The sequence below is a fragment of the Falco peregrinus genome, chromosome 7 (genome assembly GCF_023634155.1).
Source record: "Falco peregrinus isolate bFalPer1 chromosome 7, bFalPer1.pri, whole genome shotgun sequence".
NCBI lineage: Eukaryota > Metazoa > Chordata > Aves > Falconiformes > Falconidae > Falco > Falco peregrinus.
The window spans coordinates 75,588,693-75,602,403 of record NC_073727.1 but is presented as its reverse complement, the minus strand read 5'-3'; the positions used below and the strand labels follow the sequence as shown (position 1 = coordinate 75,602,403).

Genomic DNA, 13,711 nt, shown 5'->3' with positions numbered 1-13,711 from the left:
CCTCTGACTGTCATGGTACATAAATGGAAGAGAGGAGAGGAGCAACTATTTCAGTTGAAAGGCACCTGCAGTGATCATCTAGTCCAACTGCCTGACCGCTTCAGGGCCAATCAAAAGCTAAAGCATGTCATTAAAGGCATTGTCCAAATGCCTCTTAAACACTGACGGGCTTGGGGCATTGGTCACCTCTCTAGGAAGGCGGTTCCAGTGTTTGGCCACCCTTTCAGTAAAGAAACACTTTCAAATGTCCAGTATAAACCTCTCCTGGTGCATCTTTGAACTATTCCTGTGCGTCCTATCACTGCATACAAGGGAGAAGAGATTGGTACCTCTTGCCTCTGAACTTGAAATGTGAAGAGTCCTTTCTGAATTTGGACGTTGACATTTTTTCAGTTTCTCCAACTAGAAGATATGAAGCTCTTTGGAATTGATTCCGTGTGAAGTATTCTCATTCTACATCCTTATTTCCATAAACTTTGTAGCCTTTGTCTTCTTATTCAACATGGAGGTACTGTAAAGAAAGATGGAGTTTAAGAGCAATTAAGCTAACTGGATCAGATGGTATGCATGCAAGGGTACTGTTTGAACTGGATGAAGTTGTTGAGGCTGCTCTCGTCTTTGAAAGGTCATGGTGATTGGGGAGGTTTCTGATGACTGGAGGAAGGAAAACTTCACGCACACCTTCAAGAAAGAGGGTCCAGGGAAATACAGATCCATCAGCCTCAATTCCTTTCCCAGGAAGGTTATGGAGCAAATCCACCTGAAAGCCTGGAAGTGCATGAAAAAGAAAGGATTATGTACAAGCCAACCTGGATTTGCCAAGGTCGAGCTATGTGCAACCAGTCTGCTAGCATAGGATAAGATGGAGAGCAACAGATGCAGTTGATGTTGTTAAGTCCCGCATCTGAGATGTAATAGCCCATGCACCAGTACAGGCTGGGGGTCAATTGGCAAGAAAGCAGCTTTGGAGAAAGGTCCTGGTGGACAAACTGAATAGAAAGACTGCATCATAAAGAGAGCAGGCAGCAGGTCAAGGGAAGTGATTATAGACTGTATCTGGAGTACTGTATCTGGTTTTAAGCTCCCCAGTACAAGAAAAATATTGAAAAACTGGAGTGAGCCGTGGTTGAGGGTCACTGAGATGATTAGAGGCTTGGACCAAATCACATAGAATCATAGAAAGGTTGGGGTTGGAAGGGACCTTAAAGATCACCTAGTTCCAACCCCCTGCCATGGGCAGGGACACCTTCCACTAGACCAGGTTGCTCCAAGCCCCATCCAGCCTGGCCTGGCACACTTGCAGGGACGGGGCACCCACAGCTTCTCTGGGCAACCTGCTCCAGTGTCTCACCACCCTCACAGTAAATAATTTCTTTCTGATATGTAATCTCAACCCCCCCTCTTCCAGTTTAAAGCCATCCCCCTTGTCCTATCACTCTGCCCTTCCCCTCTCCAGCTTTCTTATAGGCCCGCTTGAGAAGTAGGCCCGCTACTGGAAGGCTGCTGTGAGGTCTCCCTGGGGCCTTCTCTTCTTGAGGCTGAACGACCCCAACTCTCTCAACCTGTCTTCATACTGACAGATCTGTTTCTTCATCCTTAAATAAGGCTAAGGAAGGAAATTTAGTGCTGTCTCAGGTACCTAACAGAAGGATGTAGAGAGGAAGAGACAGACTCTTGGAGGTCTGTGAGTGTTGGGTCCACTGAGTGGACTGTGACAAGGTCACAGTGAAATAATGGGAGAAACAGGCAAGTTTCATCAGGAAAATTCTGACTAGCTACCAAGGGAAGAGGAAGAGTATCCACTGGGAGGGCAGTCAAACCAGAGGTCCGGAAGGGGCCGAGTTATCTCCATCCTTGGAGATATTCAAAACTTGACTAGACAGACTCCTGAATAACCTGATCTAATTGTGAAGTTAGCCCTGCTTTAAGCATGGCATTGGACTAGATCACCTTCACCTCACCTTCACCTCACCACCACGATCGAAATTATTCTGTGTCTCTAAATGGGACAGTTAGGAGCCTTCCTTCAAAAACATCCTACTGCTTCAGTCCAAGAATATGTGATAATTCTTTCTTATTCTCTTCCTGCACATGGCTCAGAACCTCTGAATTTTCTCCTTTTACACTTCAAAGAGGGAAGGGCTCACTATTAAATACAACTTACCGAGACTCAAGTTTAAGGTAGCATAAATACTTGGTGGTGCTGGAAGACAAGAACGTAAACATCAAGTGCCATTAAATAGTGCTTAACTTTTTCCAGTGAAGAAAACTAAATACCAATTAAAGAGGTCCAGAAGGGAGTTTTGAGGACAAGTAAACAAGTAAAATAGAAATGACCAAGAATTTCTGGACAGAGAAAACAGGAACAAATCAAGGAATTCAAGAACTTGGGAGGTCAAGACTCAAGGTGTGAAACAAGCCTTACACAGCAAAGAGCTAACTGACATCAGACATCCCAATGAAGCCTGAGAATGGGAGAAGTAAAAAACAGGTTTGTGATTAAACAGAAATGTGGGGAACTTTTCACGATCTCCCTCAGGATAGCCTCCTTAAGAACACAAAGTGATGGGGTATTATAAAAACTGACTGACTGATTAGATTAAAATGGAAAATGGCCACAAAGTGTCTGCCTCAAAAAAGAGCCTGCCCATTACCCAAATTAATCCTGACTGGGTAAAGACACGAAGGCACGGTGCAGAGACACTCCATGTGGTGAGACCAGAGGCAGTGCCTGAGAGCATCAAGGCTACGTAGCTCCTGTCAGGTACCCATCCTCCATAGCATTCTACAAGGAAGTCCCTGTTAGAAGGAAGGGAGAAGTGAGAATCCTGCCGTACCAAACAGTGGACATTAAGGTAGCCCATCCCTTGGATAGGAGGGTGTGCATTACGTTAGAAAACCTTGTACAAGGTTTTCAAGCTTAAAGGGATGATTGTACTTGCAGTATAAGTTAATACCTTCACAGTTCTGCAGATGTGCTATGTCCCCATTACCTATTTATGTGCTTTTATTAGGATTAATTCAAAGTTATTGTAGAGTTGAATTGAAATGTTAAAGGTAAGTTCAGGGTTTGCATGCCCTACCTTGTGATGCACAGATTTACTGGGGAATTGAAGAAGGCAAACTGAGGAGTGTGCAGTCTCTTATTAGTACCAGCCAGTGAAATGTGTGACAGTGCTGAAGCAGCACTGTCCTGTTCAGATCAGTACGTAACTGTAGTCCTGTGGATTGGGAAGAAGAGTTTGTCTCCAATTATTTCACCTCCAAAGCCCCAAAATAATTAAAGTTCTGTCTTCTTCGGAACCAGCATCTGTGAAACTTGCTGACAAATTTCTATGAAGGATAAGGATCTGATACTACTGTTACTCCACCAATAAAGTGGAACTAAGACTTCAGCCCACTAGAAAATACCCTTTCCATATACTTCTTTAGGTTTTGTTACACTGACACAGGTTACATGTGGTGTTGGGACTGAATCTCTTTACTATTTGAGTATTTCTTTGTTGAGCATTCCCATGTACCTAACCACTGTGTTACCTGGTTTTCTTCAGCTATGCTTTGAGTGAATTCTCATTTGAATCAGAAACTGAAGCAGGCAACTTGATCTTCTGGTGCTGTCCTTATCGTTTCCTGTCAGACCACTGTTTAACCACTATTACCTCACAAAGATGTTTTCCACTGATAAGTAACTTGTGTTGTTATTGACATAATTAATTATCAATGTGTTGAGAACTTAATGCATTAGAACAGTATCAAAGTTAACAGCATTCATGCAGGCAATCATCAATGGGAAAATAATGCCAATAAGGCATGCTGTAGTTACCTGTAGCATAAATCATTATCTATAAAAATCAAATCAGGTTATAATTATCCACTTTTATTACACATTAAGTGCAAGGTATGTTAACAGAAATACCCAATACTTTACCTGATGCTTTGAACTATTGCACTGAGATAGGTTAGGTGAGATGTATTTAATCTACCTGTAGATGCCAACAACGCAAATAGAATTTGCTGTCCCATGCGCCCTTTACAGACTAAGCTTTCACCTTTAGAGCGCTCTTCATTTAACCTCTCTCTTAGCACATAATTAGTTGCCTGAGAATTGCAAAATCCCTTTCACTAAGTGTAACAAAAGCCTCTACTCACATGTAGAAGTCGACATTTGTCTAGATGAGTCCCTCCCAGCTATTAAAAAACCCCACCAAATTTCAGCCTGAATTTAAGTTCCGAATTCAGCTTGCAAAGTATAATTATTCTTTTTATTACAGTGGGTTTACACAAATATGTACAAAAAGATAACATTCCAAATAGATTGCTATGCTCTCCAGTTTGACAACCTCACCCATACTTAAAGTACTTGCTTAATGATACAGCAAAATCCCAACAAATAAAAAATATTTGGAATACTACCTCTCAGTAATTATGTAAATTACACTGCACAAGTTTTAAAAAAAAACAACCACACAACATTGAAAAACTAGTGTTATTAATGCTGCACAGATAAGCACTCGGAAGCTTAAAATTGATACAGGTAAGGTCAACTACGAAACCTTAGCTCGGCCCTCTCAAATACAAGTATCTAACTACACAAGTTTTTCCACTGTTTCACTTATCAGGATGAACAATGCTCACAAGTGTGAGCAGTGCTTTACTTTTCGTATGACTAAAGATCTTAAGACTAACCTAGAATTTGTACTCAATACAGAATTACGTATTTTCCTACTGTTTCTTCTGCAGTAACAGAGATGGGTCTGACTACTTCAGAAATTACTGCTTATCTCCACAACTGCCCTCCTTATGTGAGGACTGGAACGAATGGATTTTTATGCATGGAGAACTGAAGACCAGGGAGATTAACAGTCAGAAGTATTAACTGGTTTTGAGTACTTGGTCTGAAATGCTTCAGGACTGTTCAGGAATATGTAGTACTACATAATTTCATATGTATTTAAGTACAATATTCACAGGCTTCAGCTGAAACTGACTGGTCAGCACTTCTGAGAACCAGATTCAAAATAATCACGTTTATACCTGATTTTGGATATCCAGTAAGAGACTATTTTGTTTAACTGTCATTCCTCAGCATTATTTAGCTACTATATGACAGATAATATAGACAACCCATTAGTTTTCTGCTGCAGTAATTGCAAGATCATGCTCTCCCTCTTCCCTTATTTCCCATAAATATTTAACTTCTGCTACATGCTAAGGAATCCTGTAAATAGTACCACCATTTACAAACCATACTTACCCAAGCCATTAGGTCCGCAGCACAAGCCTGGCAGAGGACAAAAATGTGCTACTGCATAACCAAGCACTGCAACGTAACTCTTGAAGAAAGGACAAAACGGTGACAGTCATTCCAAGCATCTAAAATTAGATGTAACTTTAGAGGCTTCCGCCTTAAGTGAAGATACAGTAATTCCACTTAAGCTTTTCTTCCTTTTTATTTGTGAATGCATAGAAATTACATAGAACTTAATATTTAACTTGCTGTATGTACTTCCATCTGCTATCTCATCTTCATGTTTTCAGTATGATCAACATTTTAGTCCCCCAAATGTCCGTGTTTTAGACAAGAGGAAGAGACATTTCAGTTCCTTAGGGATTCATGTCTCAACGTGGAAACAGTTCAGAAGTTGACTTGATCTTTGCTTTAAAGACACACTCATTATGCAAATTTTTCCTCTTTAGAGCCCCATTTACTGAAATAAACTGGAATTAAACCCAGTATCAAGAGTTTGAAGGACCAAGCTCCCATCGCCAACACGTTGGGTCTAAATGCAGCCTTCCTTACCCATTTCAATCCTGTGGCGACGCAACAAAATCTGATGTATGTGCAGAAACAGCACTAGTAATTTTAAATAAGAAAGAAATGCCTATGTATTTCACTGGTAGTTGTTTTACAGCTTCCTCCTAGTCCCATGAATAACCAATTAGTTTTAACTCAATTTGTATAGTAACATGTGTTAAACCAGTGTTTACATGAGCCTGCTGTACTGCTGAGTAACAGAATTTTTATAGCTTTTGTCTTTGCAGTCGTTCATAAATTCTAGTCCATCCCAACACTAGAAATATTGATGAATTTGGATGTCATTCCAAAAGAAAAGGCCTTACTTCCTCAGCTAAATAAAACTGTATGCCTTTAATCAGAATACCCTTTAAACCAAGTTTAATTTCCAAAGGAAAACTGAACTAGTTGAGTTTATTTTACTGCTTTACAGACTAAGTTAGATTATATTCAGTTTTAGACATTTTAAAATGATACAGAATTTCAAAGCGCTCTTTATGAGACTAAACCTTTCCTAAAGCAATCCTTCAGAAGTCTCAGTGAAGCTCATGTTGTACATAGCATCCTATCTCACCATTTAGAAGGGCAAGACACATTTAAACATAGCTTAATTCTCAGCAGAACTGGGCCTGAGCTTATTTATAATCAGCAAGAAGAACAGCACCTCAGCTGGCTACTTAGTATTTTCCAGTTATTAGGAAATTTGTTTACTACCCTGGAAACTCACACACAAGTCAGCTCAATTTTTTACTCTATCTTCTGTTTGGACATAGCTTCAGTGTTGACAAAGAAGCATTGTATCATACTATGTGGGAATCAAATTCTAATGCTACTGATACAAGTGTTCTCCAGACTTTACAGATTGCATACTCCGCTGCATTCACTACAAAGACAGTTTCAATAACACTATGCAAGTAACTTATTTTAGTACTGGGGAAGGGAAAGCACAAGTAAGCTACATAAAGAAATACCTTACTTTCTACTATTAATTTTTGTCCACATTTATTTATGAGTAAAACAAACAACAAACATTACAGCGAAGGAGACATTCAGGCCAAGATTTAAAAGAAGAAAACAGATGCCTGGATAGATTCTGAATTTAGGCACCTCAAGATTGCTGACAAAGTACACAAAAATAAGTGAAAGTCATGAGCATTTCAGCAGATTTAAGTGCATTTCAGTATTTATTTAGATGTTTAAGCTCTCGCACTAGATTTTACAAGCTGGTGAACACTGGCAAAATTATTTCTCCCACAGAACTATAACCACACATTCCCAAGACAGTATAAATATATGGTTGAACTAACATTAATACACATCACCATTTTATCAATTACATAATAAAACAAATTATCAAGTATCCAAATATTAAGTTACGCAGCTTGAAAGGCATACAAAATATTACAGAGGTCTGCCCAAGTCATAGCAGAAACTCAAGAAAAACAAGAGAAAAAAATAAAAATCACACTTTCAACAAAGCAATAGTTGGTAAACAACTTTCAATAAGTACAGTAAAAGAAACTACAAGATTTTTCAGAAATCCTCCAATTAAGAATTTTTAGCTACAATAACAAAGCATTTCTACGTTTTAAAAAAATATTTACTAAAGTAAAGGGCATATTCTATACTTCCTGCACAAGACAAAGGCAACATTTTACTAGAAATATTAAATAGCCCCTCCCAACCTTTTCAGGCCCTCTGTTAAGTTGCACATGAAGTGCCAACATTAATTTTACTGTAAGGCTTTTTGTCTGGAGACATTAAAGACTTGTGTGCTTCTGTACAATTTAAAAGATTTTCTATATGAATAACCAGAGAGTAATGATTTGTAAAATGGACAGGATCAGGTAACAGAAAAGTACAGATGCTGGGGTAAAAAGTTGCTGTAGTTCATAGTATTAAAAAGACAAGACTGTGCAAATCCTGATAATTCTAGTGCGATTGTGGGAGACAAAACATACAGTGAGCAGGCAAGACTACCTTAGAGGCCGTATTCTTCCATATTGAAATGACTGTAGAAAAAACCCAAAAGATAGTAAGGTCCAGATAAGCTGGCAGTTCTCACATTATCACAACTATGATCATTTATAAGGAAAAACATGTAGCTGATATGCTGGGTATTTTGGCACCTAATCTCTACAGACCGATTTATTTTAGTACCCCAATTTTTAGTAGTTGAAACTAGGTGGGTAAGACTCAATGGCATGATTAAAGGATAGCTGAACTGAATTACATAATTAACAAACAAGGAGACAGCTCAGAAACTGGGTACAGCAAAAACATTTACTGGGTCTCCAAACAGATGGATATTTACCTAAACATAGACATTGCATTTCTACTAAGCCTTTAGCCTATTAAATACTCCTAAGGAAGCTTCCTTAACTACTAAAAAAATATCAGACTGATGTCTTTGGCATGCAGTCTGCTTAATTCTAGTTTCCATCCTTTATTCCCAAAGAAGTACTATAGGCTGTTGAGCTTTACTGAATACAACAATTATTTCGGTGACCATTGGAGTCTTTAAAGCGCAGACGCATCTTGGGGCGGTATTTCTCCAAGTACAGAAGTTGCTTGCTGTTAAAAGCTCCACGCCGCTTCCTAGACAGAGGAAAAAATATTTTAAACAGAATATTAATCTACTTCCTGGTGAAATAATATCACTAGAGAAAAATATTTTTAGGTCACTTAAAACCAATTATTAATTTAAGACTGTAACCAAAATAAGAATAATTAAAATATAAGTGCCAGGAAAGAGGGTGGTAGCTTCCTTTCAGAAATACCTTCTTAGACTACAGGCTCAAAGGAGCACATAACATTTTAGACAATGTTTTAGCCTCTGATAGACACAACCCAAACATCTTATATCTTTAGACAAAACTTCAAAAGGAAGTTATAGAGCAGATGTGAGATGGTAGTCTTAAGAAAGCTGAAGTTATTCAGTCTCTTGAAATAATTATGAGGAATACTACAATATTAAGGAAGTACATAAACATTGTAACTCCCCATAATAAGAAGCTGAACAGAGATTGAGCTTTCTTGGTTTTCACACACCAGAAGCGTGTGAAAGAAGGGTAAATTTTTGTTGATGGTTTGGAATATCTACCAGGCTTCCTACTCTTCAGTTTGTATACACCAGCCTGTTAAGATATACAAGCTGAATTTAATGCTTTAAATGCTTGGCAACTATGCAAGAAGTTATGTTGGTACTGTTTATTTATGAGCTACAGCTTCTTTATAATATAGTTGAAACCTGCAAAATTAAGGTGCTGAGACTAAAATTGTTCTCATTCCACTTAGATACATTTGTTAAAAATTCCACAAAGAAATATTTTTCTTTGATAGACTACCAGAAAAGACTAGGAGGAACCATTTAGCACACTTTGATCCAATACAGAAGAAAGGATCCACAAACATGAATGAGTGTTAAGTCTAGCTAGCAGACAGAACCTACACTTCAAAAGTATCCTCAAGTATAAAAAAAGATAACCCTGCAGATGTAACTGAATGTTAGTGGGTTATTTTGGGGGTTTTTTTTAAACAAACTGGCTCAAATAATTACTTACTGATTCTGGTTTCCACAGGAACAGAAAATACCCATCCCACAGACCAAGTCCTATACTTGCACTATGTGTGTTAGAAAGTTCAGATGTACTGAATATCTTACAGAAAAAGAGTAAAAGACAACAGCATTCAGAATTTCCTTTAGTGCTCAAGGATGTATTAGTGTGTTAAATCTTGGAAACAGCTAGACCAGGGGTCCTCAAACTACAGCCCGCAGGCTGGATACAGCCCCCCAGGGCCCTCAATCTGGCCCCTGGTACTTAGAGAACCAACCCCCCCCCCTTCCCCCGGGGGTTGGGGGGGAACCAAGCAGCCGCAGATGACTGCCTGCCACTTCATCCGCACACCGGCCCCCTGTTTAAAAAGTTTGAGGACCCCTGAGCTAGAAGTTAGCTTCATACTTACTGTCTTATGAACTGCACTGCATCTTCATACTTCATTCCACATTCTATCAGCGCAAGAGCAACTAAGACTGGAGCTCTGGTAAACAAAAATAATATATATATATTCAGTTTAGCACTTGCCAATGCATACTTAGGAAAAAAAAAGTTTACTTTCCCCAGTTCTCTTTTCTGTCCTTCCGTGTATCTGATGTTTCTTCCCTGGGGAAGAAAAGAACACAGGCAAAAGGCATTTCTACATTAACTGAACCATTATACCATCTGTTTTTGAGCTACCTGTCCTTATTAAGAAGAGTTTTAATTAACTTTAGCCAACCTTAGCTTTGTTCACCTGACTTTCAGTACAGAAGAGGACAGCAGGAATAAAATGCAAGTAATCTTTACCCCTTTGTTTCAAAGCCAACTGAGTCTGGAAAAGAGTTGCATATGGGTTTCTATTCCCACAAAGAAGCATCCTTAAAAGCAGTCAGGACTCCAAAGCATGTCAGAAGAGGGGTCAGGCTCAACAGAAAACTCACAAGTCTTAGAACTAGCGTCACAAATTTTAGGAACAGTTGCAATCCACAGGCTGCTGCACACGCCTGAGGATTTCCTTGCTTGCCACAGTATTCTTCTTCTGACAGAATACAGTTTTCAGTTGGGAAAGCTTTGATACAAATCAAACTCAAATACCTTAGTAATTTACGGCTAAAAAAATATCAAGATGAGCCCCCATTCCACACACGAGCAACAATGTGCATCTAATAGCAAGCTTAGGTGGTTTTCTATGTTCAGGGATTTAAAAAACCTTATATGATAAGAACCTGGAATCTTCTTTTCAACTAGTTAACTGCCCAATTTTGAGCAAAAATCCAACAGCTATATCAACAGCCAAAGCAGCCTTCTTTTGGTAGCGTTCACCACTACAGTAAACTTTGTTATGTGTGAAGCCATAATGCAAACAGTGGATAAGCCAGGCTTTAGGACAGCAAGACACGAAACCTCCATTTTATACTGGATATGCTGAAATCCATGGCTAGAATATGGCAACTGCTTTTTGAGCAGGTCTAATTCTCAGGTAGTCTAGAACAACAGCAGCAAAACCATTATGTTCTCACAGCTGTTATTTTGTTTAAGACAGTGGCAGCAGACAGAGGGAATGGGGCTGAACAGAATATTTAGTATTATCCATAAAAATGTTGAGCCACAGTGTTAAGAGATGAATCAGAAATGGAGCTTCGGGACTCCGGAGAACACTCTTCATCCCTCAAATACGTGGTAGATGCAAGTTGGTCTTCATGTGCCAGAACATCCCACTTGTAACCATTAGCCACTAATGATACCTTGGTACAAAGAGACTGGCAATACTGCTGAAAAGGAGATGAAGAGGAAACTTACAGGTGGGTCACTAAAACCCAAATCCATTAGAAAGACATATAGAGAAGAAATCCATAAGACAACACAGCAAGACAAAAAATATCAATGGGACACTCATTCATATACTTGGTACAGGAATATACTTGTTTACTTCATTCAGCAGTTTTTGTGCGAGAGCTGTGATAATCGCATCATCTGTGGACTAAAATGCCTTTAAGGCCAATATATACATACGACAGTTTCCTGCTGTTTGAACTACTTCTAAGGTCATTCCAATACTGGATATGTGACTATTTTACATTTGCCTCAAACTTTTGTACTAGATCTTAACAAGTCTGACCAGGGATGGCAATTCAACAGATCTTTTAAAACTTTACCTACCTTCCAAGACCAGCAACACAGTGTACAGCGATACAACAACCAGGTTCTTCACGAAACTTAACTTTAAGGAGGTTTAGCCAATCATCAACAATCTGGTTGGATGGTGGAGCACCGTCATCAAAGGGCCAATCCTAGGATATAGGAGAACACACAAAAGAGCTGACTGCCAAGGGAACTACTCAAGGTTATGGTTTTCCAACAGAATAACCATAGCAATATTACGAATATATTCCTTTCAATCTGTTTTCATTGAGCAAGTGGTTTTGTCCAAAACCAGGTTTTTTTCCTGACAAGAAAGGATGTCTATTCAGCTTTTGCCTCCATCACTGCTGGAATACACTTGTAGAATTAATTAGGTGGTGTGAAAAGAAAGTTTTTTTGGCAGGGGGTGGGTTATTTTTAAACTCTACTTCTACACTACTTACCAAAACCTGAATGCCTTCTTTTTCCACCGGAGCAGTGTCATAAGTAGCTTCACACACTCTTACCACTGTCGTAACACCGTATTTCTTAAGTTCCTAGGGAGTGAAAAAAAACCTGCTGTAAAGAGTAAATTGATTTAATTTACTGTTTGATTTTCTCAACACGTTAGCTTATTAACTCATTCCACATTTTTCAGTAAGTACACTCATGCAAATGTTTGCCACCCTGCATAGAACACAGAAAGCTGAAATAAATTAAACCCTGCGTGCTATTGCGAGATACCTTTAAGCTCTTCTGCAAACATAGCTAAGATTTAAGTTTTGTTATGTTGGACCAAACTTTTTTCTTTTAAAGTCAGTTCTAGATATTGATGAAATAATTAGTCCATCTCCAAAAGACCATTCCTTTTAAAGGAACAGGAAGCTTCCTGGTTTGCAAATCTACATGCTTCACTAGGAGTTTGGAGGGGTTTAGAGCTTCCCCTTCTCTCCCTCTACTTGAAACAGGTTTGTAAGGCGTCTTACTGTTTATGAGCACAAGACAATAATTTATTCCAGCTCCTGAATTACCATAACTAGAGAACAATAAAAATTTAACTTTTCATTTTTCTACTAGCCTCAATTTAAAAAAAAAACAACCACAAAACCAAACAAAAAAACCCCACAGTCACTCTTCATCCTCCCTGCAATAATTCATCATTCACACTAACTGTCAATGGTAGTGACTGAAACATAACCTCAGCATACTTCATCTAGTTGTGAGATTATAACAGCAAACAAATGCTATATCACTGTATTTCTTGTACATTATCCCACACTGAATGCAACAGAGGTATAATACACCTAAAATATTAATGCTTAGACCTTACAAGGAGGTAACTTTGGAGGAACCTCCTGTTAGCATACATGCATACACTTCTAACTGTGCATTTTATAACTCCAACATGCCAGGTGCAAGGTTTAGATCATAAATTCACATATTGGCTATATATGCCAAACCACAATTTCAGCATGTACCAAAATACTTAAAAGTAGCTTCAGCAGCTCTGGATGCAGAGCAAGCCTACCACCACAAACTTCACTCAGGTAGACACTGACACTCAGAGGATTCTCTTAAGCTACACTAGAACCATGATGTGCTGATACTGAAAGGAGATAGGCAGTGAAAGCATATTGCAATCCTGTTATTTGTTCCTAAGGTTCTAATCCACAATGTACAGTGAATTATTTTCTTTTTACTCACTATGCAATAGGTGCAAGGAAATGTTACACCACTTTAGATGAATCTAAATGTGAGTCCCTACTGCCAGATAATTCCTGTTTGCAGATATAAACAATGTACTAGACAGTATAATTATTTCTTTGCTTCACGTTCAGAAGTACGTTTTTGTGAAGGCCAAACTATATCTGAATAGATTTGTTCATAGGTCTTTGAAACATGGCATCAGTATTTGAAATAAGTCAATATACGTATGAACAGTCTCAGTACCTCTTCATATGGCTTCCACAGCTGTTATCAATTAGTAGAGAAGAAATTATTAATATAGCATGCTGTTCAGGCAGTAAAAAAGTACATCAGTAAGAATTCTGTCCTGGCCTTACCTCAATAAATTTGTTTAAGGTTGCATTGGTTGGATTGTGTGTGATTAGGAATCTCATGTTCTTGTAAGTGATTTCCACAGGAGCTGGGCGGTTCATTCGGGCCATATTGATTTAATTAAACATGCAACAAGATTATGAAAGGATTCAAAAAAAATTCTAATACAGAAGTGATGTAGAGAAACTGAAGTCTACTT

At 38.7% G+C, this 13,711-nt stretch overlaps 1 protein-coding gene across 1 annotated transcript; it reads right to left on the bottom strand.

Annotated features, from left to right (window-relative positions):
* Nucleotides 1-6,779: 6,779 nt before the first annotated feature.
* Nucleotides 6,780-13,658, bottom strand: PTP4A1 (protein tyrosine phosphatase 4A1). The gene is made up of 5 exons (XM_027787892.2): nt 13,518-13,658; nt 11,919-12,011; nt 11,494-11,624; nt 9,761-9,835; nt 6,780-8,392 (listed from the first exon to the last, which is right to left on the bottom strand). Exons 1-5 carry the CDS (start codon nt 13,620-13,622, stop codon nt 8,275-8,277), a joined length of 522 nt encoding a protein of 173 aa, XP_027643693.1. The 5' UTR covers nt 13,623-13,658; the 3' UTR covers nt 6,780-8,274.
* Nucleotides 13,659-13,711: the final 53 nt, after the last annotated feature.

Excerpts from the sequence above, each read along its gene's own strand:
- PTP4A1 (XM_027787892.2), bottom strand. The coding sequence starts at position 13,622 with ATGGCCCGAATGAACCGCCCAGCTCCTGTGGAAATCACTTACAAGAAC. Across the intron at positions 9,836-11,493 it reads TGTGTTGCTGGTCTTGGAAG|AGCTCCAGTCTTAGTTGCTC; the intron begins GTAGGTAAAGTT and ends TTTGTTTACCAG. Across the intron at positions 8,393-9,760 it reads GCAGTGCAGTTCATAAGACA|GAAGCGGCGTGGAGCTTTTA; the intron begins GTAAGTATGAAG and ends TCCTCTGTCTAG.